Source organism: Geotrypetes seraphini, chromosome 4, assembly GCF_902459505.1.
Source record: "Geotrypetes seraphini chromosome 4, aGeoSer1.1, whole genome shotgun sequence".
NCBI lineage: Eukaryota > Metazoa > Chordata > Amphibia > Gymnophiona > Dermophiidae > Geotrypetes > Geotrypetes seraphini.
In genome coordinates this window covers 121,692,185-121,715,881 of record NC_047087.1, presented here as the reverse complement: position 1 = coordinate 121,715,881, position 23,697 = coordinate 121,692,185, and the positions used below count along the sequence as shown (strand labels likewise).

The following is a 23,697-nucleotide window of genomic DNA, read 5'->3' as shown; positions in this document are numbered from 1 at the left end:
TACTTAGTTCAGTCACTTACAATATATTTGTCAGCTAATAGTCATGGCACTTGTCTCCTTCCAAAATTCTGCAATTGTGGATCCTAATTCTGATCATTACGTGTTTCAAGTTTCAAGTTTATTAGGTTTTTATATACCGCCTATCAAGGTTATCTAAGCGGTTTTACAATCAGGTACTCAAGCATTTTCCCTATCTGCAATAACTGGGGCTACCTTCCTCTCAGGGGGCTTTGTACATAATCATCTCTGCAGTATCCCTAGCCAATGCAGGGAACAGAGACCTACCTGGTCCAAAGATTTCAGACCTGTTTCTCTGCCTGGCAGCTCAATGGTCCCTTCTTCTATGAGAAATCTAATTCCAGAAATAAAACTACCCAAAGAAATTACCTAGTTTAGATTTCACACACAGCATGATCTTTCTCACAGTCCCTACTGTGACTCTTGCAAGTTCTGTAATCCTATGAATCCTTCTGTAAACAGGAGGTTTGTGCAGCTGTTCCTACCTTAGTGCGAATAACATTCTTATCGCTTTCAATCTCTGGCATCGTGTCAAAGTCACTCTCCTCTTCTACAGAGCTATCAGAGTAGGTACGGGGCCGAGGGATGGCAACTGGAGGAGACGGATTCCTGCCACCGCCACCACCACCTCCACCACCACCACTGGAACTGGATTCATCTGGGATAAAATAGAAATTTCACCTTTAGATAGTATCCATTATTTTGGAGTCATATGAAAGCCAGTTTTTAAAAGCCATTCACCTGTGTAAATATCTACATACCTGGGTAAAAATGCTTTTTGGAATTTGCTTATTCTATGTGGGTAAAAGTACATACTTTGTCTTCCAATTAAGGCCAGGCTTATTTTTAAATTATTGTGCTGGGTCTATAAATTGTTTGCAGGAACCCGTCAAGAATATTTAATTTCTCTATTCTTTTTTCCTCAATCTCCACTGACTTCCCGAGCCAATAATTCTTATTTAGTGTACTTTCCTTCATTTGTCACTTCCTTTCCTTATAAAATAGTTACAGCTTGGTGTTCTTTGCCAATTGAATTGAGAACTATTCCATTTTATTTGTTATTTTGTAAATCTTTAAGAACTTGTTTAAAAAGTTTTTCTTTTAATTTTCCCAAAATATTTTATTTATATATTATCCACTTTGAAATGAGTTGGTAAAATATGAGTTCTATCACCATGAACAGGTAACCAGTGTAACCTTGTGAAAAGAGGAGTGCAACAGTGTGGATGAGGAAGAGGGGAAAAAAAATCCCTGAGACAGTCCAGCACTTATTATAAACCAGCGTTATTTCCCAATTTCAGGTGGCTTTAGGCCACAGGAACTGGTAGCCAGTCACTCTAAGGGCTCCTTTTACGAAGGTGCGGTAGCAGTTTAACGCGCATAATACCATGCGCTAAACCGCCTCCTCTTGAGCAAGCGGTAGTTTTTAAGCTAGCGCAGGAGTTAACGTGTGATGAAAAGTCGCGCACACAGAAGCCACTACCACGGCTTCGTAAAAGGAGCCCTTAGCCCACACAGTGCCCATAAACTGAAACAGAACTCCAGCAGTTTACTGCAACAGGTAAAGTAAGTAAAAATTCAACTACTGTATATACTCGATTATAAACCAAGATTTTGGGGCCAAAAAATGGCACTAAATGGGGGTCTTGATTTATATTTGAGTCCTCTGGTCTGCACCCCCGCTCTGCCCCCACCTGGACCTGTTCCAGGCTTCCCTGTGGGCCTGCCTGAAGCTCTAGTGGTCCAGCAGTGAGACTGCAATGAGAACTCGTGATTGTGGCTCTCACGGGGCAGGAACGTAGGAAGATCATTCACTGCTAGATCACTAGGCTTTAAAGGTAAGGTCTGCAGGGATCAGGGAGGTGGGAGTGAGTGATTTAGAGTCAGCTGGGACAGGATGCGAGAAGGATCGCTCCTGTCCTAGCTCACTGCTGGACCACTGCAATGGGCATCGAGGGTTAGGTAGAAAGTGAAGGAATGAAGGAGGGAGGGAGGAAAGGAGAGCTGGGTACAAGGTGGGGCACTTGAATATAAACCCCTGGTTTATATTTGAATCAACCTTTTTTTATCCTCCTTTTTGTTTTATATTTGGGTCAGTTTATATTCAAGTATATACGATACCTTAGGATAGCAGAATTCATCAGAAAAGAAACAGCATTTCAAGCATATTGCTAAGCAGAGCAACCAGGAATTCAAAATAAAAGAAACAGCAGTTCAAGCAATTTCCAAAAACCAGAGCAGCAGTCAAAGAAAAACATATAGCCAGCAATTCACACCTTCCAACTGCAGGCCTACCTCACTCTCAGGAGCAGGTTCTCAAAACTAAAATCTGCCTTTAACATGCTTGCTAAACCGGTTCCAGCCGGTTTAGCAAGCATGTATTTTAATGGCGGATCATCAAATTGGCTTAACGAGGTCTTTTCCGAGTTCTTTTTAGCAGTCTCCGATACTGCCATGCAAATGTAGTACGACAAGGTCATACTACATATTAAAATGATTACTCAGAGTGATTCTCTATAATCGCCGAGTGATTCTCTAACCTCATTTGCCACATTTGCAGCCCAAATTTACCCAACAGGTCTGAGCTGTCGTTGCCTTACTTTCTGATCAGTGCCTGAGTGCTGATTGGCTCAACCACTGACAGGAAAGTAAGGTTTGACAGCTCAGACCCACCCCTCCCCCACACAAGTTAAAATAATGATAATTTTAAAAAGCCCAAATTGAAGATCAGCAGGAAAGATAAGCAGGAAAGATGCCCACTTTCTCCTTCCGTGTCTCACAATCACGGGAGAGATGCCCCCCGCCACCATCACCACGCAATCCTCCCCCAACCCTTCCCCTTACCTTACTAATAATGGCTGGCTGGAGGGATGCCTATTCCCTCCAGCCAGCTGGCCCGCCTCTTCAAAATAGCAGGCTTTTCCCTCTCCAGTGGGATGCACTGGGAAGAGACCTGAGGCTCTAATTGGCCCAGAAGGGCCTAAGGCTCTGATTAGCCCAGGTTGTTTGGGAGGGAGGGGCCTTAAACAACCTGGGCCAATCAGAGTCTTAGGTCCCTCCCCAATGCATCCCAGGATGCACCGGGAAGGGGAAGGCCCACAATTTTGAAGAGATGGGCCTGCTGGTCGGAGGGAGTAGAGTCTGCATTCAAGAGTGTGAATTCAAGAGTGTGGGACACTATGATCCGGACCCAAGCACTGTAAACACCAGTTGTGCGGGTCGGTCAAAGAAAAGGGCCTTGCACACTGTTGGCACTTTTTGAACACTGGCTGAGGGGGCATGAAAGTAAAGACGGCCTCTGCCAAATCGAAAGCCGAGGCTTCGATGATGGCAACAGGCCCCGCCGGGGCAAACCCGAAAATTGAAAATAAAGTTTTTTGTTTTTTTTTTTACTAAAAAAGTACTAGAAACAAAAAGAAAAGGAGGAAGAAACTCTTCCGAGACAAAAATCGCGCGAGCGGGAAGGCGAAAAAAGGGCTTTTCAACGGCCGTTGAAAAGAACGCGTCTTCTTAGCTCCACGGAAACTAAGAAACTGGGGACCGCGCGCCTCCGTCGGGCGGGAAAGCACTCGCGCGTGCGCGGTGCGGCCTGCTAGAACTTTCCAAGTTCTTAGAGTGCAATCACTCTAAAATTGTCCGTACCATGGCTCCGTCGGTGCCGTCACCCATCAGTCAAGAATATGCTGCCTGCTTGTCCTGGGATAAGAAATTTTACTCAAAACCAAAATAGATTTCAGGAAGAACCACTGACCACCTCCTCCTCAAAAAAGAGTTAATAGCCCTAGGGAAGCCTGCAATCTCTGCCCGCTAAGACATGTGCTATGCAGTTGTACCTTTGTGTTACAGCTCAATAAAAATATTTATCTCCGAGATGTGGAGGGCCATTTTCGAAAGGACATCTAAGTTCGATTTTGATGTTTCCCATTACATAGTAACATAGTAGATGATGGCAGATAAAGACCCGAATAGTCCATCCAGTCTGCCCAACTTGATTCAATTTAAATTTTTTCTTCTTAGCTATTTCTGTGCAAGAATCCAAAGCTTTACCCGGTATTGTGCTTGGGTTCCAAATGCCAAAATCTCCGTCAAAATCGACTCCAGCCCATCTACACCCTCCCAGCCATTGAAGCCCTCCCCAGCCCATCCTCTCTCAAATGGCCATATACAGACACAGACCGTGCAAGTCTGCCCAGTACTGGCCTTAGTTCAATATTTAATATTATTTTCTGATTCTAGATCCTCTGTGTTCATCCTAAGCTTCTTTGAACTCTGTCATCGTTTTCCTCTCCACAACCTCTCTCGGGAGCGCATTCTAGGCATCCACAATCATCTCTGTAAAGTAGAATTTCCTAACATTGCTTTTGAATCTACCACCCCTCAACCTCAAATTATGTCCTCTGGTTTTACCATTTTCCCTAGCACCAAACCCTGAGGGACTCCACTACTCATCTTTCCTTTCTCCGAGCGACTTCCATTAACCACCACCCTCTGGCGTCTGTCCGACAGCCAGTTTCTAATCCAGTTCACCTCTTTGGGTCCTAACTTCAGCCCTTCAAGTTTGTTCAACAGCCTCCTATGAGGAATCATATCAAAGGCTTTGCTGAAATCTAAGTAAATTATATGTAGCATATATCCTCGATCCAGCTCTCCGGTCACCCAATCAATCAGATTCGTTTGGCACAATTTACCTTTTGTAAAGCCATGTTGCCTCAGATCCTGTAACCCATTAGATTCAAGGAAGTACACTATCCTTTCTTTCAGCAACACTTCCATTATTTTTCCAACAACCAAAGTGAGGCTCACCGGCCTGTAGTTTCCCGCTTCATCCCTGTGACCACTTTTGTGAATAGGGACCACATCCGCTCTCTTCCAATCCCCAGGAACCACTCCCGTCTCCAGAGATTTGTTGAACAAGTCTTTAATAGGACCCGCCAGAACCTCTCTGAGCTTCCTCAGTATCCTGGGATGGATCCTGTCCGGTCCCATCGCTTTGTCCACCTTCAGTTTTTCAAGTTGCTCATAAACACTCTCCTCTATTAACGGTGCAGAATCCACTCCATTTTCTTGTGTTTTTGCCAGATAATCTCAGTCCTTCTCCAGGATTTTCTTCTGTGAACACAGAACAGAAGTATTTGTTTAGCACATTTGCTTTTTCCTCATCACTCTCCACATATTGGTTCCCAGCATCTTTTAGTTTAGCAATTCCATTTTTCATCTTCCTCCTTTCACTAATATATCTGAAAAAAATTTTGTCTCCCTTTTTTACATTTTTAGTCATTTATTCTTCCTCCTGCGCTTTCGCCAGATGTAGCTTTCTCTTGGCTTCTTCAGTTTCACCCTGTAGTCCTTTCTGCACTTTTCTTGGGTTTTTTTTTAATATTTCATGAATGCCAACTCTTTTGCCTTTATTTTCTCTGCCACTAGTTTGGAGAATCATATCGGTTTCCTTTTTCTCTTGTTTTTATTTATTTTCTTCACATAAAGGTCCGTAGCCATTTTTATTGCTCCTTTCAGCTTAGACCACTGTCTTTCTACTTCTCTTATGTCCTCCCATCCTAACAGCTCTTTCTTTAGGTACTCTCCCATTTTATTACAGTCCGTACGTTTGAAATCTAGGACTTTAAGTATCGTATGGCCGCTCTCCCACTTTAGCCATTATATCAAACCAAACCATTTGATGATCGCTACTTCCCAGGTGAGCACCCACTTGAACATTAGGGATACTCTCTCCATTTGTGAAGACTAGATCCAATATTGCTTTTTCCCTCGTGGGTTCCGTCACCATTTGTTTGAGCAGAGCCTCTTGAAAGACATCCACAATCTTCCTACTTCTTTCTGATTCTCAGACGGAACATTCCAGTCCGCATCTGACAGGTTGAAATCTCCCAACAGCCTCCTCTTTCCTGCCAAACTTTTGGATATCCACAATCAGAGCCTTATCAATTTGTAGCAGTTGAGTCAGAGATCTGTAGACTTCACCCATGTAGATAGAAATTCCATCTTCTCTTTTCCATATCGCTTCTTCCTCTCCCCAGATCCCTTGCATTTCGGTTGCTTGGATATCGATCTTTACATAGAGAGCTACTCCTCCACCTTATTGACCATATCTGTTCTTCCTAAAAAGATTATATCCTGGTATGTTTACATCCCAACCATGGGATTCACTGAACCACGTCTCTGTGATAGCGACAATATCCAGATCTTCCTATAACATCAGGGCTTGCAGATCATGAACGTCGTTGCTTAGACTGCGAGCATTTGTGGTCATCGCTTTCCAGCTATTTTTCAGCAGTAATCTCCTTTTTCGTATAGATTTTTGTTTTGTTTCACTTTCCGTTGCAATCTTTACTACCATCACATCTTTTCTTTTGCGGGGGTGGTCTCTATAATTGTCCTTCATACATACACCAACCCTACCTTCTAGTTAAATGTCCAAAGTCAGAAGCACAGAAAGCGAAGTTGCTTAGTGCTTACCTGTAACAGGAGTTCTCCATTGATAGCAGGGGAATGCAGCCACACTTGTTGATGAAGTCCTTACACTGATCCTGTGTGTCGGTGCTCTCCCCTAGCAATAGTAAGCTTTTGGCTTACTGCGCATGTGCAGGGACTCCTGCCTTCCAAGGCTCCTCCCCTTGTCTGTCAGTTTTGTCTCTACCTGAAAAAATATGTATAACGTAGAGGGGATTGAGGGAGGGTAAATGTAGCTGCATTCTCCTGCTGTTTTCGGAGAACTCCTGTTACAGGTACAAGTAAGCAACTTTGCTTTCTCTGGAGACAAGCAGGGGAAATGCAGCCACACTTGTTGGTGAATCCCTAGCTATAATGTATATTAGGGTGGAAGTGATAAGGCAAAGAGCAAATTATTCACTTAAGACAGACCATCTTATGTTGTGCTCCAGTTCAAGCAGAAAGATTATTGAATGCAGGAACAGAGGACCAGGTTGCTGCTTTGTAAATGTCCTGTACCATACTTAATGAAAGGTTTGTCACTGAAGAAACTGTAGCATGCAAAATGTGGGTGCTAATCCTGTTAGAAAGCTGTTGATATATATACTTTTTTAAAAAAATATGGTAACCAAAATCTGTTACGATAGCAAAATTCATATGGAAATGGTTTACCAAGAAGTTGAGTAACTCGGATTGGTCGGGCTGAAGTGATGAAAAAGTGATTAGTAAGACTGAGGGCTGCAGTTTCTCAGAAAGGAATACTCTTCTGCAGTCTAACAGAGGCAGACATTGTTCTACTAATGAGGAGGCCAGAAGGACGGTAGAATTATATTCTGATTGAGATGGAAATCTGAAACAACTTTTGTTAGGAATTCCAGGTGTGTGCACAGTTGAAAATGATTAGGACAGAATTGAGTAAAAGGACATGAAACTACTAGTGCTTGGAGTTCACTGACTCAACAAGGGTTTTTTTTAAGAATGGCCTACTTTACGTTCACTAATTTAATTGCCCAAACCACCACTACGTCTATCCTTAAGACACATTCCCAACCACAAAATCGCCAAGTCCCAAATGCCCAAAACAAGACCTTTTAGGTGAAGGAGGTACTAGTCCTTCGCCTAAAAGCAGGATTCAGTAACCGGTGTCTGTCAAAAACAACACAAGATCAAGTGGATTCGTTAGTGCAGAAGGTCTTTTATAAACTATGGAAATTGCATAGTATTGAAGAAGTTTTATCATTTGTCCCCTTATTATCAGGAACTTCATTGGTTGCCTGTTGAGGCCTGTGTTAAATTTAAGTTTGGCTGTCTTTGTTATAAAGTCTTATTTGGTTTATCTCCCAGCTACTTAGTTGATTCATTCGCCACTGCTCACTCAACTCGTATGCAAAAATCTCACGGTCTTTTTAATTTTCCTTCAGTAAAAGGTTGTCATTATAAAAAGTTTCATCAACGTCTTCTCTCTTTTCAGGCAGCACTCTGGGACAAGGACTTGAAGTCTCTATTACTGAGTTCAGAGTCCTAATATAATTGAAAACATATTTGTTTCCTAAATAATGATTATATGTTTTTTTAACTTTGTTAACCACATAGAACTTACAAGGTTATGCAGTATAGAAGTTATCTGTTATGTTCTGTTATGGGTGTCTTCAAGAGGTTCTCCACCTCCTAGGAGGTTTTGAAAAACTTACCGTTTGTCACAAGCAGCTTGTTTAGCATATGAGGGAAAAACACTGAGGCCAAAGATGGGACCACAGCTTTCTCAGTACTGAGGAGGTGCGAAGAAAACTGCCACATTCAGTGGTTCACGATGTCTGACACCCTCGTTGAGAATTGTAGGCTTCCAACATAACTATGTTTAAAGCTATGTAAACAGCGACTTATCTCTCCCAGTAGTGTCCTAACTGGAGCCTGGGGAAAGGGAGTGACAGATGTGCTACATCTGTTGATGTCTGGGTACATAATTTACCTCCCCCAATGTTGCCAAAACTGGGCCCCAGGGGGAGGGATTAAGTTGAACAGCATGTGGCTTCATGGTGTTATCATGTCGTTGGCTTGCCTGCCTTTTGTTTATGAAGGTCTAGCCATGGAAGGGGAAGGACTGTAAGGCCAAAAACTGGGCCCTCAGGAAACTTTCTCCTTTGTAGACATGATGATTGCAGTCAAGGGACACCTTTAAACATCAGCAATGAGCTGGCCGGTGGTGAAAGGGTGCCTCTGTTGTCGGTCTCCACATGGTTTGTGCTCCAGGACACTTCGACAGTAGCTGCCGCTCTGGTCCTGATGTCCGACATTGGAAAGCAGTGGTCACCTCCCATTGGTGCCAAAACAGGGCCCTGGGGAAAGTAAGTTACTGAAAAGTTATGGGAGGAGAGAGCAAAGCTGCGCTGTGCTCTGGGCTGCTTTGTTGACAGGCGAAGGTCGTTGGGTCTCAGTGCCTATGCTATTTACCAGTTAAGTGTCTCTGGCCTTAAGACAATGTGTCCCATGCCAAATAATCTTTTTTCTCTTTCTTTCTTTCTTTTCTTCTTCTTTTTTTTATTATAGGAGGAATAAATTGAAGATACTTCAACTACCCTGGGATAGACTGGAGCACTGGTCACTCCAACTGCACGAGGGAGACCAAATTCCTGGAGGCTATGAGGGACTGTTTCATGGAACAGCTGGTCACGGAACCAACACGGGGAGAGCTACTCTTGACCTAATCCTCAACGGGCTAGGGGGACCTGCAAAGGAGGTGGCGGTGCTAGCGCCGCTAGGAAACAGCGATCACAACATGATCTAGTGCAAGCTAGAAAATGGAGCATCAAAGGTGATAAGAGCCACAACGACAGCACTCAATTTCAGAAAAGGGAATTACGATGCCATGAGGAAAATGGTGGGAAAGAAACTCAGCGGCAACTCAGGGATGATGGAGACCATAGAAAAAGCCTGGTCCCTATTCAAGGGCATGATACGCGAGGCACAAAACCGATACGTCCCCATGTTCAGGAAAGGGTGCAAAAAAAATCGAACAAAAATCCCAGTGTAAGAACATAAGAACATAAGAGTTGCCTCCGCTGAGGCAGACCATAGGTCCATCTTGCCCAGCAGTCCGCTCCCGCGGCGGCCCATCAGGCCTATTGCCTGACTAATTTTATAACTTACCCCTAATCCTGTCCCTATAATCTACCTCTACTCTTATCTGTACCCCTCAATCCCTTTGTCCTCCAAGTACCTATCCAAAGCTTCTTTGAAGCCCTGTAGCGTGCTCCTGCTTATCACATCTTCCGGTAGCGCGTTCCATGTATCCACCACCCTCTGTGTGAAAAAGAACTTCCTAGCGTTTGTTCTAAACTTCTCCCCTTTCAATTTCTCTGAGTGCCCCCTTGTACTTGTGGTTCCCCATAATTTGAAAAATCTGTCCCTGTCAATTTTTTCTATACCCTTCATGATCTTGAAGGTTTCTATCATGTCTCCTCTAAGTGTCCGCTTTTCCAGGGAAAAAAGTCCCAGCTTTTTCAGTCTGTCAGTATATGAGAGGTCCTCCATGCCCTTTATTAGCTTAGTTGCTCTTCTCTGGACTTTCTCAAGTACCGCCATGTCCTTCTTGAGGTACGGCGACAAGTACTGAACACAGTACTCCAGGTGCGGGCGCACCATTGCACGATACAGCGGCAGGATGACTTCATTCGTCCTGGTCGTGATACCCTTCTTGATGATACCCAACATTTTGTTTGCTTTCCTTGAGGCTGTGGTGCACTGCGCCGACGCCTTTAATGTTGTGTCTACCATCACTCCCAGGTCTCTTTCAAGGTTGCTCACCCCTAGCGGTGATCCCCTCATTTTGTAAGTGAACATCGGGTTCTTTTTCCCTATATGCATGACCTTGCATTTCCCTATGTTGAAGCTCATTTGCCACTTTTTGCCCCATTTTTCCAGTGTTGTCAGATCTTTTTGGAGATCTTCGCAGTCCTCCATGTTATTGACCTTGCTATATAGCTTGGTGTGATCCGCAAATTTAATAACCTCACATTTTGTTCCTGCCTCCAGGTCGTTAATAAATATATTGAACAGGAGTGGTCCCAGTACCGACCCCTGCGGAACTCCGCTCGTGACCCATTGCCAGTCTGAGTAATGGCCCTTTACTCCAACCCTCTGTTTCCTGTTCGCCAGCCAGTTTTTGATCCATCGGTGGACCTCCCCTTGTACCCCGTGGTTCCATAGCTTCCTTAGCAGTCTTTCGTGTGGCACCTTGTCGAAGGCTTTTTGGAAGTCAAGGTAAATGATGTCTATGGATTCCCCTTTATCCACCTGGCTGGTTACCCCCTCAAAGAAGTATAATAAGTTCGTGAGGCATGACCTGCCCTTGCAGAAGCCATGTTGGCTCGACTTTAGCTGCCCATTTTTTTCAATGTGTTCCCAGATGCTGTCTTTAATCAGCACTTCCATCATCTTTCCCGGGTTCGAGGTCAAGCTCACCGGCCTGTAGTTTCCTGGGTCTCCCCTTGAGCCTTTTTTGAAGATAGGCGCGACATTTGCTATTTTCCAGTCCTCTGGAATCTCTCCAGTTTTTAAGAATAGGTTGCATATTTGTCGAAGTGGCTCAGCTATTTCATTTCTTAGTTCCTTGAGTACCCTTGGGTGAATGCCGTCCGTACCTGGCGATTTGTCGCTCTTTAGCCTGTCTATCTGCCTGAGGACATCCACCTTGCTCACCTCTAGTTGGACCAGATTTTCAGCCTGCTCTCCTTTTACGATCTCCTCGGGTTCCGGAATGTTGGTTGTGTCCTCCCTCATGAAAACTGGCGTGAAGAACTCATTTAACCTGTCAGCTATCTCTTTTTCCTCTTTTACCACTCCCTTTCTGTCCCCATCATCCAAGGGTCCCACTTCCTCCCTTGCTGGTTGTTTCCCCTTAAAGTACCTGAAGAATGATTTGAAGTTTGTTGCTTCCCCCGCCAGTCTCTCTTCATATTCTCTTTTTGCTTTCCTAACCACTCGGTGGCACTCCTTTTGGTGTCTTTTATGCTCCTTTTGGTTGTCCTCTGTTTTGTCCTTTTTCCATTTTTTGAATGATGCTTTCTTGTCACTTATCGCCTTTGTTACTGCATTTGTTATCCACACTGGGTTTTTTGTTCTATGTTTTTTGCACCCTTTCCTGAACTTGGGGACACACAAGTTCTGTGCTTCGTGCACTGTGCCCTTGAGTAGGGTCCAGGCTTTTTCTACGGACTCCATCTTCTTTGCGTTGTTGTTGAGTTTATTTCCCATTTTCCTCATGGCATCATAATTCCCTTTTTTGAAGTTGAGTGTTGTTGTTGTAGTTCTTTTCACCTTTGATGATCCAATTTCTAGCCTGTACTGGATCGTGTTGTGATCGCTGCTTCCTAGTAGGGCTAGTACCGCCACCTCCTTAGCGGGTCCCCCTAGTCCGTTGAGGATTAGGTCAAGAGTGGCATCACCCCGTGTTGGTTCCGTGACCAGCTGTTCCATGAAACAGTCCCTCGTAACCTCCAGGAATTTGGTCTCCCTCATGCAGTTTGAGTGCCTGATACTCCAGTCTATTCCCGGGTAGTTGAAGTCCCCCATCACCACCACCCTTCCGCTTTTGCATACCTGCCTCAGTTCAGCCTCCAGATCCTGGTCGATTTCTTCCGTTTGTCCAGGTGGGCGATAGTACAGACCCAATTTTATGTCTGCTCCAGTTCCTCCTGTTAGCTTAACCCATAGTGATTCCAAGTCATCCGCCCTTACAGTTGTTTCCATCCTGGTTGAAGGTATGGAATCTTTTATATATAGCGCTATTCCTCCACTCTTTTTGTGTGACCTATCTCTCCTGTAGAGTTTGAATCCTGGTAAAGCCACATCCCATTTGTTGTCATCAGTCCACCACGTTTCTGTGACTCCAATTATGTCTAGGCCCTTTTTGCTGGCTAAGACTTCCAGCTCTCCCATTTTAGCCTTTAGGCTCCTAGCATTTGTGTATAGGCAAAGTAAGTCCTGGTTGTTCGCCTTTCTTGCTGTTTTTCCTCGTGGTTTGGTGCTCCTGGCGACCCCCTCGTGAGTTGCCAGTCCCCAAGCCTCGTCTCGGTCATCCTCCTCCTGTGATGTGTCTGTTTCGTCCTCAGCTTGTTTCCCTGTTTTTGGTTGTCCCTCTGGGTTCCGTTGTACTTTATTTGTCCTGCTTGCCAGTTTTATTCGTGCCCTAGACCCCTGCAATTCTCCCTTAGGTCCTTTTTCAAAAAGCTCCCACTCAGTCCTGAGCCCTCTTTTACAGTGTCCTTGCTCAATATCTTTGGCCCTGGCCCCCTGCATTGCGTCCTTAGGATCTTTTTCCAAAAATTCCCTCTCAATCCCGAGCCCTCTTTTACAATGTCCCTGCTCAGTATCCTTACTTGATACTTTTGTCCGATACTCGGTCCCGAGCCCTCTTTTACAATGTCCCTGCTCAGTATCCTTACTTGATACTTTTGTCCAATGTGTCAGATCGACTGTCGGCTTTCCCCTCTTCCTCAGTTTAAAGCCAAATCTATGACGCTCTGGACATTGCGTGCCAGCATTCTCGTCCCAATCGTGCTCAGGTGCAGTCCGTCTCTCCTGTAGAGCTTATTCTTTCCCAAGAAAGTTGTCCAGTTCCGTGCAAAAAGGAAACCCTCCTCTTCGCACCATCTCCTGAGCCAACCGTTTATTGCTTGTAGTTCGCTCTGCCTCCTTGCGTCCGCTCTCGGTACTGGCAGGATCTCTGAGAAGGCTATCTTCCTTGCTCTCAGTTTCAGTTTCCTCCCCAGGATCCTGAACTGATCAGTTAGTGCAGTCCTGTTGTAGTCCCTCCTGCTGACGTCGTTGGTTCCAACATGGATTACTACAGCTGTCTCCTCCATCTCGGCCCCTTCCAGGATCCTCTCAATTCTGTCGGTGACGTCCTTCGTTCTTGCCCCCGGGAGACAAGTCACTAGACGGTCCTCTCTCCCTCCAGCTATGTGACTGTCCACTCCTCTCAGGATTGAGTCTCCCACCACAATAGCAGATCTCCCCTTCCTCAACTGTCTCTCTGGTCTCAAGTCTGTGTCGGTGGTACAGTCCTCTAGTCCCTCCTCCGGGTTCTGTCGGGTCTCCTCCTCATCTGCCTGTCCAGATTCTCCGCAAGGTCCTACTCCCATGGTGTCTGGTGGATTTTGTCGTCCAACTGTTAGTTCCCTCCTGATGTGCTTGTGGTCCTGTGCCTCCACCATCCTGCAGGCCTCCTCGATGAACTTCTCGAGCTCCCTAACTTGTTCTGTGATGTGGTCCTCTCTGGCGATGTCTTCCGTTGCCCAGCACTGTTCCTCTATGGTGCAGAGTCCCTCCAGTTCCTGTACTCGAACCTGCAGTCTCCCGACCTCCTTCTTCAGGCTATCCAGTTCCTGGCATCGACTGCAAATGTACGCCCGCCTCCCGGAGGGGAGGTAGTCATACATATGACATTCGATGCAGTATACTGGGTAGCTCTGCTGGGTTCCTACTGCCTCCATTTCTTCTTTCCTGTTCCTATGTCCCACGGTGCGTATGGGTGCGTATGGGCGCGCAGCTAGCTGAAAGAGTAGAGAGAGAGAAGAATGAGAAGAGAAGAAAAGTACCTTAGTTAGATTTTTGCTGCTGGGCTTCCTGGGCTCCTTCAATGCTTGAGTACCTGATTGTAAAAACCGCTTAGATAACCTTGATAGGCGGTATATAAAATCCTAATAAACTTGAAACTTGAAGGCTCCTTCTCAAAGGCGCTATCCGCGCGCTGAACCGCTGCGCGCCGTTGGCTCCTCCCCTTTTATGGGAGGGATCGGCTGATGACATCAGGGGTAGGCGGAGCTATCTCTCGCCTCTTCACCTGGGCTCTGCTCTGCCCATGCCCCGGTACTCCTCCTCTCCTCTCCGGTCTCTCTCAGCACTCCCCGATATTCCTCCTCTCTGCTCCAGTCTCTCTCTGGTTGCCACTTGCTCGGCTCAGCCCTCCCAGCTACCTTCTGTAAGCCCAAGTGTCGGCTCTAGTGAGTGTGGATAACAAATGCAGTGAAAAAGGTAATAAGTGACAAGAAAGCATCATTCAGAAAATGGAAAAAGGACCAAACAGAGGACAACCAGAAGGAGCACAAAAGACACCAAAGGGAATGTCATCGAGTGGTTAGGAAAGCAAAAAGAGAATATGAGGAGAGACTGGCGGGGGAAGCAAAAAATTTCAAATCATTCTTCAGGTACGTAAAGGGGAAGCAACCGGCCAGGGAAGAAGTGGGACCATTGGATGATGGAGACAAGAAGGGAGTGGTAATGGAGGAAAAAGAGATCGCTGATAGGTTAAATAAGTTTTTCTCATCGGTCTTCACGAGAGAAAACACATCCAATATTCCAGAACCTGAGGAGATCATAAATAGGGATCAGGATGAAAAGCTGGTCCAACTAGAGGTAAGACAAGAGGATGTCCTCCGACAGATTGACAGACTAAAGAGCGACAAATCACCGAGTCCGGTCGGCATCCACCCAAGGGTACTCAAAGAGCTAAGGAACGAAATAGCGGAACCATTTCGCCAAATATATAACTCATCCTTAAAAACTGGGGAGATTCCGGAGGACTGGAAAATAGCAAATGTCACGCCCATCTTTAAGAAGGGTTCAAGAGGTGACCCGGGAAACTACAGGCCGGTGAGCTTGACCTCGGTTCCGGGAAAGATGATGGAAGCACTGGTTAAGGAAAGCATCTGTGAACACATAGAAAACAATGGACAGCTGAAGGCGAGCCAGCAAGGCTTCTGCAAGGGAAGGTCGTGCCTCACGAACTTACTGTACTTCTTTGAGGGAATAAACCGCCAGATGAATAAAGGGGAATCCATAGACATCATTTACCTTGACTTCCAAAAAGCCTTCGACAAGGTACCCCACGAACGGCTGCTTAAGAAGCTGTGGAACCACGGGGTGCAAGGGGATGTCCACCGATGGATCAAAAACTAGCTGGCAGGCAGGAAACAGAGGGTTGGAGTAAAGAGCCGTTACTCAGACTGGCTATGGGTCACGAGCGGAGTTCCGCAGGGGTCAGTGCTGGGACCGCTCCTGTTCAATATATTCATTAACGACCTGGAGGCGGGAACAAAATGTGAGGTTATAAAATTTGCAGATGACACCAAACTCTGCAGCAGGATTGGAAACGCGGAAGACTGCGAGGACCTGCAAAGAGATCTAACAATACTGGAGGAGTGGGCAAAAAAGTGGCAGATGAGCTTTAACATAGAGAAATGCAAGGTCATACATGTAGGGGAAAAGAACCCAATGTTCAGGGGGGATCACTGCTAGGGGTAAGTAACCTTGAAAGAGACCTGGGGATGATGGTAGACAAAACAATGAAGGCTTCGGCACAATGTGCGACGGCCACAAGGAAAGCAAATAAAATGTTGGGCATCATTAAGAAGGGTATCACGGCCAGGACGAAGGAAGTCATCATGCCACTGTATCGTGCAATGGTGCGCCCGCATCTGGAGTACTGTGTCCAGTACTGGTCGCCGTACCTTAAGAAGGACATGGCAGTAATTGAGGGAGTCCAAAGAAGAGCGACTAAACTGATAAGGGGTATGGAAAACTTCTCATATGCTGACAGGTTGAAAAAGCTGGGGCTATTCTCCCTGGAAAAGTGGAGACTTAGAGGAGACATGATAGAAACATATAGAAACATAGAAGATGACGGCAGAAAAGGGCTACAGCCCATCAAGTCTGCCCACTCTGCTTACCCACCCCCTGTCTAAGCCCTAATGACCCAGTTTCCTTATCTTGACCCTCGCAGGGATCCCACATAGGTATCCCATTTATTCTTAAAGTCTGGCACGCTGCTTGCCTCGACCACCTGCACTGGAAGCTTGTTCCAATGATCAACCACTCTCTCTGTGAAGAAATACTTTCTGGTGTCGCCATGAAATTTTCCTCCCCTGAGTTTGAGCGGGTGTCCTCTTGTGGCCGAGGGTCTCTTGAGAAAGAAAATATCGTCTTCCACTTCGACACGTCCCGTGAGGTACTTAAATGTTTCGATCATGTCTCCCCTCTCTCTACATTCCTCGAGAGTATAGAGCTGCAATTTGTTCATTCTCTCTTCATTCGAGAGACCCTTGAGTCCCGAGATCATCATGGTGGCCGTACGCTGAACCGATTCAATTCTGCGCACATCTTTACTGTAATGTGGCCTCCAGAACTGCACACAGTATTCCAGATGAGGTCTCACCATGGCTCTGTACAACGGCATAATGACTTCAGGCTTTTGGGCATTGAAAAGGTAGACAGGGACAGATTCTTCACAATGTGGGGAACCACAAGTACAAGGGGGCACTCGGAGAAATTAAAGGGGGACAGGTTTAGAACAAACGCTAGGAAGTTCTTTTTTACCCAGAGGGTGGTGGACACATGGAACGCGCTTCCAGAGGCCGTGATAAGCCAGAGGACGCTACAGGGCTTCAAGGAAGGTTTGGATAGGTTCCTAGAGGATAAGGGGATTGAGGGGTACAGATAGGAGTTGAGGTAGGTTATAGGAATAGTCAGGGACCACTGCACAGGTGATAGGCCTGATGGGCCGCCACGGGAGTGGACTGCTGGGCGTGATGGACCTCTGGTCTGACCCAGCGGAGGCAACTTCTTATGTTCTTATGTTCTTATAAGTTTAAAGGTAATTTTAAAATAAGAAGAATTTGTGTGAGAGAGGGGAGAGCTGCGCCTTTTCAGGAGTGGCTAAAGAAAAAACTGACAGACAAGGGGAGGAACCTTGGAAGGCGGGAGTTCCTGCACATGCCCAGTAAGCCAAAAGCTTACTAGTGCTAGGGGAGAGCACCAACACACAAGATCAGTCTAAGGACTTCACCAACAAGTGTGGCTGCATATCTCCTTCTTATCTCCCGTGAAAGGTCCATTTTCGAACGGGACATCCAAATAATTTTTTAAAAATCACTTACCTGGATGTCTTGGCTGCCAAAATATCTAGACCACCAGAACATCTAACTTTATTCATCATTTTCGAACACAAAAACATCCCAAGTTAGAAACATCCAAATCAGCACCATTTAGACATGGGAGAGGCCATCATTCTAATGGACTGACCATACAGACATGCCAACAGAGCAGTCAGGCACCTTAAGAGGGCACTACTGTGAACTTTCTACCACCCCAATAGCCCTCTACCACCCCAATAGCCCCTATGGCTGCAGGTGGCACTTACATAGAAGTATAGTGGGTTTTGGTGGGCTCATACTTAACACTATAAATGTAGTTAGAGAGGTTTATAGGCCTGGGTCCTTCTCTCTATGGTTCACTACCCCATCCACAAGGTTACTTAAGACACCAGTTTAGTGCTCTACAAGGTTTTCCCATACTAAGTGCTGCTGTTCTAGAGACATGTATGTACTCTTTCATTCAGATTTTTATGTGGGTGGGAGATGTGTCAGTAAGCATTAGGGGAGTGTGGAGGGGTCATACTTTCATGTATTTAGTAGTCATCTGGTCAGTTTGGGTAACTGTGTGGCACTTAAGACGCTTATAAAACAGGTCTAGCTCCGAACGTCTAATTCCATCCAGGATATTTTGCAAAAGGTTTGATTATCCCCGCAAGACATCCAAATCTAGCCTGCCCAAAGCACACCCATAACACACCCTCTTGAACTCTGGACGCACAGCAGGTGAAATGTCTTGATAGACATCCAGGAAAACAGTTTCAATTATTGGCACTTGGACGTCCTGGCAATTAGGACATCCGAGTACTGACTTAGGTGTTTTTTTGGACATTTTAGTTTTTTGATTATGGCCCTATTAGAATTCAGCCTTGTCCCTTCTCTTCACAGAGCCAAACTTTATAAGACATCGTAAGTTACAGTGACATGGTATATTTCTCACCTATCGCCCCATAGCTACTTCCCTCTGGTGTGCTGGTGCTGATAGGATGTGAAGCAGTCACCGTGCCGGCACCTGAAATTAAAGCAAACAAATACAAATACAAAAATACTCTAGTTCAAATCTGCAACTATAGCCCATCCCAATTCTAAACCATACCTATAACCATATTTAATCCTAATCCATACTTATATTTTAATCCAGTTCTAATCCATACCTATGCCTCAACCTATAGCACTGTGTACAATATCTGAATTGTCAAAAAGTATTTCATAAAACCCTCCTTAAGATGCTTTTTACTACATCAAAAAATCATAGGATAGGAGGTAATACCATTTTGTTGACTGATTACTTGCTAAAGGATAGGAAATGGAATAAGACTAAATGGTCCATTTCCCAATTGAGAAATGGCATGAAGGTGCAGCCAGGTATGTGGTCTTCATTATATGGCGTATGGGAACAGACTTAAAGATCTCCATATGTATACTTTGGAGGAAAGGCGGGAGAGGGGAGATATGATAGAGACGTTTAAATACCTATGTAATATAAATGCGCATGAGTCGAGTCTCTTTCATTTGAAAGGAAACTCTGCAATGAGAGGGCATAGGATGAAGTTAAGAGGTGATAGGCTCCGGAGTAATCTAAAGAAATACTTTTTTACAGAAAGGGTGGTAGATGCATGGAACAGTTTTCCAGAAGAGGTGGTAGAGAAAGGATTTGATAGGTTGTGAACTACCCTCATTCCATTCAATGAGCAGGCAGGCAGGAGGGACTAAGAAATGTTTGAACTAACTTTAAAACCAATGGCTGTATTGAACTTTGTGCACCTACTTTGTCATTCTTTTGATGCAAATTGGACACCCTTTCTGAGAAAATAAAAACATTCTCTGCTTTACTAAAAACTTCTGGAGTTTTCACTATGAATGCATTTATTACATTACCATCTCCAGATCATTTATTTATAAATATGTTAAAATGCACATGTATAGACCTGGGCAACCTCTAGTCATTTTTGTCCATAGAGAAAATTGGCCTGTTAACCTATTCTGTTTTCTGTCTTTCTAATCCATTCTCAGTCCAAAATAGGAAATTGCTTCCTATCCCGACATTTTTATTTCTTCATGAGTCTCTTATGAGGGACTTTGTCAAATGTTCTCTAATACAATATCAGTCAGATCACCTTTGTAGATGTGCTTATATATCCTTCTTCACATTTCTATAAGCTGTGCCTTTCCCTGTTTCTTCCTTTGTTAACTGAGCCGATGGGAAGGCATCCAGATGGAGTGTGTATCTCTCTCTCTCTCTATATATATATATGTGTGTGTGTGTGTGTGTGTGTGTGTATATATATATATATATATATATATATATATATATATATATATATATATATATATATATATATATATACACAGAGAGAGAGAGAGAACTATTATTTTTGTTTTTCCTGTTCTTAATGCAAACCTTGAAACATTACAGCTATCAACCTTGACAGCTTTGAACAGTGATAGTTTCCATGGCAATAGACTTTAATTTGGAGCATATCAACTCCATTTTTATGATCTAAGAAAGATGGATAAGAACAGGGAACAAGGAGGAATAATTGCCACACTAGTGACAGACTAGAAAGAATGCCCTTCTCCTCTGGAATTTATCTTCCTTCTCTCCACATCATCTTAATTTGGACAGAGCTTGTTCCCCAGTCCTTCCTATAACTTTTTTTTTTTAAATTTCTTACTTACCACATGTAAGCCCAAAAGCTATTGAAGCAATATACATTCAGGAATAGTAGGTATTTTTCCGTCCCTGGAGAGCTCACAATCTAAGTTTGTATCCAAGATAATGGAGGGTTAAATGACTTGCTCAAGATCACATGGAGCTGCAGTAGGATTTGAACCACGCTCCACTGGTTTTTAGCTTGCTGCTCTAACTAGGAGCATAGCTATCATTGAGTGAGCCTGCCAAAATGTCTAGTGTTATGCCCCCATGTTATGTTGACATTTGCTAAGTTAATGTGTACAGCTCCCCCTCCCAATTTGCGGATTCCCCACTTGCATATTTGGTTATTTGTGATTTTTTTGCCCTTTGTTTTTAAATTCAGAAATGCTGCCCTGGAAATCCCCCCAGATCTTACCTGGTGGTCTAGCAGTGATGCGGGGCAGGAGCAATCTTCCTACACTCCTGCCCCGTGCAGAGCCATCATCAAAATGGCCTCCGTAAGTTCCTGTTGTAGTCTCGAGACTGTGCAAGACTGTGCCGGACTGCCATATCCTCAACCTATCGCTCTCTACTACAACTGTACTTGACATCTTCAAACACGCCATAGTTATGCCACTCACTGCACCTCCAATTAATCGCCACATCTGCCGTCTCCTATTCTTATCCAAACTACTAGAACAAGCTGTCCACTGCCATTGTTTTGACTTCCTTTCAGCTCGAGCTATCCTCGACCCCCTTCAATCAAACTTCCACCATTTTACGGAAACTGCCCTTGCTAGAGTCTCCAATGACCTGCTCTGGGCCAAATCAAAAGGATTCTACTCTATCCTCATCCTCTTTGATCTATCTGCAGCATTTGACACCATAGATCACCGTCTACTCATTGATATGCCATCTTCACTTGGGTTTCAGAGCTCTATTATTTCATGGTTTTCTTCCTATCTTTCCCGTTGCATTTTTAGTGTAAGCTCTGGAGGATCCTCCTCCATTGCCATTCCACTATCAGTTGGCGTACCTCAGGGATCTGTCATGGGACCTCTTCTTTTCTCCATCTACACTTCTCTCAGTGCTCTAATTTCCTCCCAGGGGTTCCAAGACCACCTCTATGCTGATGACTTGCAAACCTACCCCTTTAAACCTGAAATTTCTACAGGAATCCAGGCCCAAGTGTCAGTCTGCCTCTCTTCCATTGCTACCTGAATGTCTTACTGCCATCTATAATTAAACGTGGCCAAGACTGAACTCCTTATCTTTCCTCCTAAAGCCGCCTCTCTCCATCTCCCATTCTCTATATCGGTAGATAACACACTCATCCTCCCTATCTTGTTGGCTTGCAACCTCAGGGTCATCTTTGACCAGTCTCTCTCCTTCTCTTCGCATATCCAACAGACCACCAAAACTTGTCGTTTCTCTCTCTATAATATTGCTAAAATCCATTCTTTCCTTTCTGAACAAGCAGCCAAGACCCTCATCCATGCTCTCGTCATCTCTCATTTGGATTACTGCAATGTGCTTCTCTTAAGTCTTCCACTAAGCCATATCTCTTCCTTCAACCTGTTCAAAATGCTGCTGTGTGCTTCATATTCCGCCAGAGTCATTATACCCACACTACTCCTCTCCTTACATCACTTCACTGGCTTCCTGTTTGTCTCCGCGTACAATTCAAACTCTTCTTACTGATATTCAAGTGTACTCGCTCTACAGCTCCTCAGTATCTCTTCTCTCGTTACTCCCTATAATTCCTCCCTGGGAACTCTGTTTGTCAGACAAGTTCCACCTGTCGGTACCCTTCTCCTCTACTGTCAACTCCCATCTCAATCCCTTCTACCTTGCTGCGCCACATGCCTGAACAACCTGCCTGGCTTGTTACGTCAGGCTCCATCTCTGGTAATACTCAAATCCAGGCTGAAAACCCACTTATTTGAAGCTATGTTTAAAACCTAACTCTACCAACATATCTGTCTTTCATCCCCTTTATAGTCCCTTACCACCTTTTCAACCCCCTTTAATTCCCTACATGAGTACTAAGTTCAAACTCCCCTTTTTGTACTATGTGATTTCACCTCATCAGCTCCCCTCTAATTCCCTACATGAGCACTATGTTCCGACTCCTACTTTTGACCTGTGTGTCTGTCAATTAGAAAGGGTGGTAGATGCATGGAACAGTCTCCCGGAAGAGGTGGTGGAAAAAGAGACTTTAAGAGGGCCTGGGATAGGCACGTGGGATCTCTCAGAGAGAGAACGAGATAATGGTTACTATGGATGGGCAGACTAGATGGGCCATTTGGCCTTTATCTGCCATCATGTTTTTATGTAAGCTCTTTTGAGCATTGACCATCTCTTGCATGTCCAATGTACAGTGCTGCGTGCACCTGGTAGCGCTATAGAAATAATAATTTGTTGTTGTTAATCCGATTACTGTGTTAGCTTCAAAGGGTCTGTTTGTTCCCTAAAAATCAAACCTACTGTATATATAGAAAGGAAAATTCCAAGGAAACATTCTTTCTGAGTAGAGAAAAGAGGACATTTCTCTTTCAGAAAGGGGAGGAGAAGAGAACAGGACATTTTTCTTTCTGAGAGGAGAAAAGAGAACATTTCTCTGGGTAAATATACATTAAGCTTTTGTCTTTTTACAAGAGAAGGGGGAGAGAAAACAGGGGGAGAGAAAACATTTCCTCGTGACTAGAGTTGAAACTTATTAAACTTTCTCACATTCAGAATAGGAAGGGAGAAGACACTAAGAACTAGTTTTCTGATCTACATGAACAATTTATGAATTAATAGTTTTAGGATATCTTTTGGCTTTAAGAGACATTAGAATTCTTTTATAAAGCTGTGGGTGTGTGACTTTTGCTGGCACCAATTTAAGGTGACAGATGAACACTATCACCTGCATATATAAAAAAAAAAATAATCTAAGAATAGGATTATTGCCAAAAGTTGCAGCACTGTGCACATTTTGAAGTTTGAAGAGAAATAGGAGCCAAGCACAGTTATGCTTGGACTGGATTAACTCTCCTAATCTTAGAGTATAGTGACATTTAAATAAATTCAAAGGAGCTTTAAAACAAAAAAAGTCAAAGGCTTAGGATTTGGAATTTAATTGAGTTTTTAACTTGGAAACTTGGTCAAAAAAAAGCACTGGGGAGATGGAAGAAACAATTTGGGGTTAGAAACATGGGAAAGGTTGTAGACTCAGGTTTGCTCTATGGCGAATGTGGATTTGGTGACAGGATAGTGTACGTTGCTAAAAAGGGATGTGTTACATGTTTAAAGGTATGTGCTTGTATTATGTCCTTATTATAAAGGATATTCTAGTTGGAATAGGCAGGTGTGAGTAAAGTTCCAAGTTATTTTTGTTTCGGTAAGCTCTTTGGGGTAGGAACTGTATAAAGCAACTATGAATTGACACTAACATATGTTCTAGTGGAAAGTGCAATTTACTTTTGTTTTACAGTACTCTGTACAAGTCTCTTTTACAGGTCTGGGAGATGCAGCTTGTTGGCGACTGATTTACCACCGGTATCTGGAAAGGGGCGTTTCCCCTATCACTTTTCTTTTTTCTTAACAATGGGTATGTGTTTCCTTATGATGATAATGTGAAGTGTTTCTTCTCCTTTCTCTTATCAGGCAGTTGGAATACATACA

At 44.3% G+C, this 23,697-nt stretch overlaps 1 protein-coding gene across 1 annotated transcript in view; it reads right to left on the bottom strand.

Annotated features, from left to right (window-relative positions):
• SIDT1 (SID1 transmembrane family member 1) overlaps positions 1 to 23,697 on the bottom strand; it is a 262,081-nt gene that overhangs the window by 90,213 nt on the left and 148,171 nt on the right. The window contains exons 11-12 of the mRNA XM_033940160.1: positions 18,334 to 18,405; positions 504 to 676 (exon numbers count right to left, since the gene is read on the bottom strand). Of these exons, the coding sequence (XP_033796051.1) occupies positions 504 to 676; positions 18,334 to 18,405 (245 nt within the window). The remainder of the gene's footprint in view (positions 1 to 503; positions 677 to 18,333; positions 18,406 to 23,697) is intronic.